This window comes from Olea europaea, chromosome 10 (assembly GCF_002742605.1).
Source record: "Olea europaea var. sylvestris chromosome 10, O_europaea_v1, whole genome shotgun sequence".
In the NCBI taxonomy this organism is placed as follows: domain Eukaryota; kingdom Viridiplantae; phylum Streptophyta; class Magnoliopsida; order Lamiales; family Oleaceae; genus Olea; species Olea europaea.
The window spans coordinates 26,959,816-26,961,680 of NC_036246.1; the positions used below are offsets into that span (position 1 = coordinate 26,959,816).

General features: G+C 37.8%; 1 protein-coding gene across 1 annotated transcript; it reads right to left on the reverse strand.

Annotated features, from left to right (window-relative positions):
* Window positions 1-643: 643 nt before the first annotated feature.
* Window positions 644-1,558, reverse strand: LOC111400472. Its single transcript, XM_023027886.1, has one exon. It carries the CDS (start codon window positions 1,556-1,558, stop codon window positions 644-646), a length of 915 nt encoding a protein of 304 aa, XP_022883654.1.
* Window positions 1,559-1,865: the final 307 nt, after the last annotated feature.

Below are 1,865 nucleotides of genomic sequence, written 5' to 3' on the forward strand. Positions count from 1 at the left end.
ATACAACTAGCTTAAAGTTACTTTTAAGTACTTTTACTGTTTTTTAAGGCTTAGCCAAACATGTGTAACATGAATTGTGTTAACCTTGTTACTTCTCCAAGACACAACACCATAAGACTGCTTAGCCACTGGAAAATGAGCAAGATAGGCAACTGAAGACACTCCGATTAGGAGAACTAATTTAAACTGAATCCTTGTAAATAATGACTAGCATTTGACATAGCAGATAAACAAAATACTTGCTCCAACTTGTTCTTGGAACCTTAAATTTCAATATGAAAGCTTAATTCAATATAATAATTAAAAAAATGTAAATTATACAATGTAGTGAACTTTTCTTTGTATACAATCTTGAAAATATAACTTTAACATATATAATTTTTCACTTATATCAAGATCAGATCAAGAAAGAGAGGAAAAATTAAGGACAAAAAAAGAGATGCCTCTAGATGGGAAATTATTGGGTATGTATGTTATCCAATCTGTCCACTTCAATCACGCCACTTGTTTAAAACCAGCTGTTACTAACTTCCAACCTCTCTTTTGGGGCCCACTTATTCACCCCACCCCACCCCAACAGCCCACATTCCATATTGGTACATGGGGCCATAAGTCTCATTTCCATTAGGCCTATGTGATTTTTTCATTCCACTTTCCAGGCATAGAGGAAAAGGCAAAAATCAGATGCTGCACATGCATTTAGTCCCTCCATTGAGCTGGAACTCGCTGCCTGTGATGACAATGGTAATGTTGAAATTGATGGAGGTGTTGACAACAAATTTGGCTTGAAAATGAACAAGCCGGGGTGTAGGCCGGGGGCGAAAAGCCAATCATGGACATCCCAATACACTTCAATTCTCACTTTGTTGAGATGAATAGCTTCGTTGCCTCTGAATTTCCACTGCAAGTGCTTGACATGAATCAATGAATGCCCATCAATACTAATCTCCATTTCAGAATCCGCGCCATTAGAAGAATTTCGGTTCTTGCACTCAATGGATATCTCATGGAAATTACCCTTATCATGGAATTTAACTCTTGTTACAAACTTTTTCTTACCAAAAATGTGCTCTTTTCTCGAGACTAATATCGGATCGATAAGCGCTGGCCTACATCCCGTCTTTCGATAAGCCTCCATTTTCAAATTTCCAAGAAGCAGGACAACTTCATCATCACAAACAATGGCAACATAGTATTCGGAACTCGGCTTGATTTCGCCGTTGAACTTTGCAGCCTTAAGATCCCAGAAAATGCCGACCGCCTTATCGTCCACAGCGAAGCGTTTCGACCCTTGTTTCTTCCAAAAATACCATGGCTTAAGCTCAACTTTACATGTATACTGTCTTTCTCCCTCAAGCCCTTCTACTGAGATAGATAGGCCATGAAGCAGCAAATTCTTGCACCATGTAACCGTGATTAGTCGACATTGATCGGCGATTTTAGTCCGGTATACCGACTCAAAAACATTCTGTCCTGAACAATTTTTCCCAGCAGGATCATCCGTAAGCTTTTCACTAGAGTAAAAACAAGCTGGAATCCTTATTTGCTCCTGCATCATTTCAGATCAATGAACAAAAAAATGATAAAATTCTACAATTCTGGGAAGAGCCGTATAAGAAGAAGCTGAAGAAATTTAATGGGAATAAGGATAATGAGTGAATTTGGGTGAGAATATTGGCATAAAGAAAAAAGGAGGAAGATAGAGATCTAACTTAGCATTTTTCAAGTCATAGATGCTGTCAGAAGTGTTCTTGGCCGCATTAATGGACACAAAAAATAAATATATATTTCCAAACTGGCGCTTGGATTGCAGACGATAAATAATGAGAGTGAGTGAAGAATCAATATAGGTATACATATATTTT

Coding starts and splice junctions, on each gene's coding strand:
- LOC111400472 (XM_023027886.1), bottom strand. CDS start 1,558: ATGATGCAGGAGCAAATAAGGATTCCAGCTTGTTTTTACTCTAGTGAA.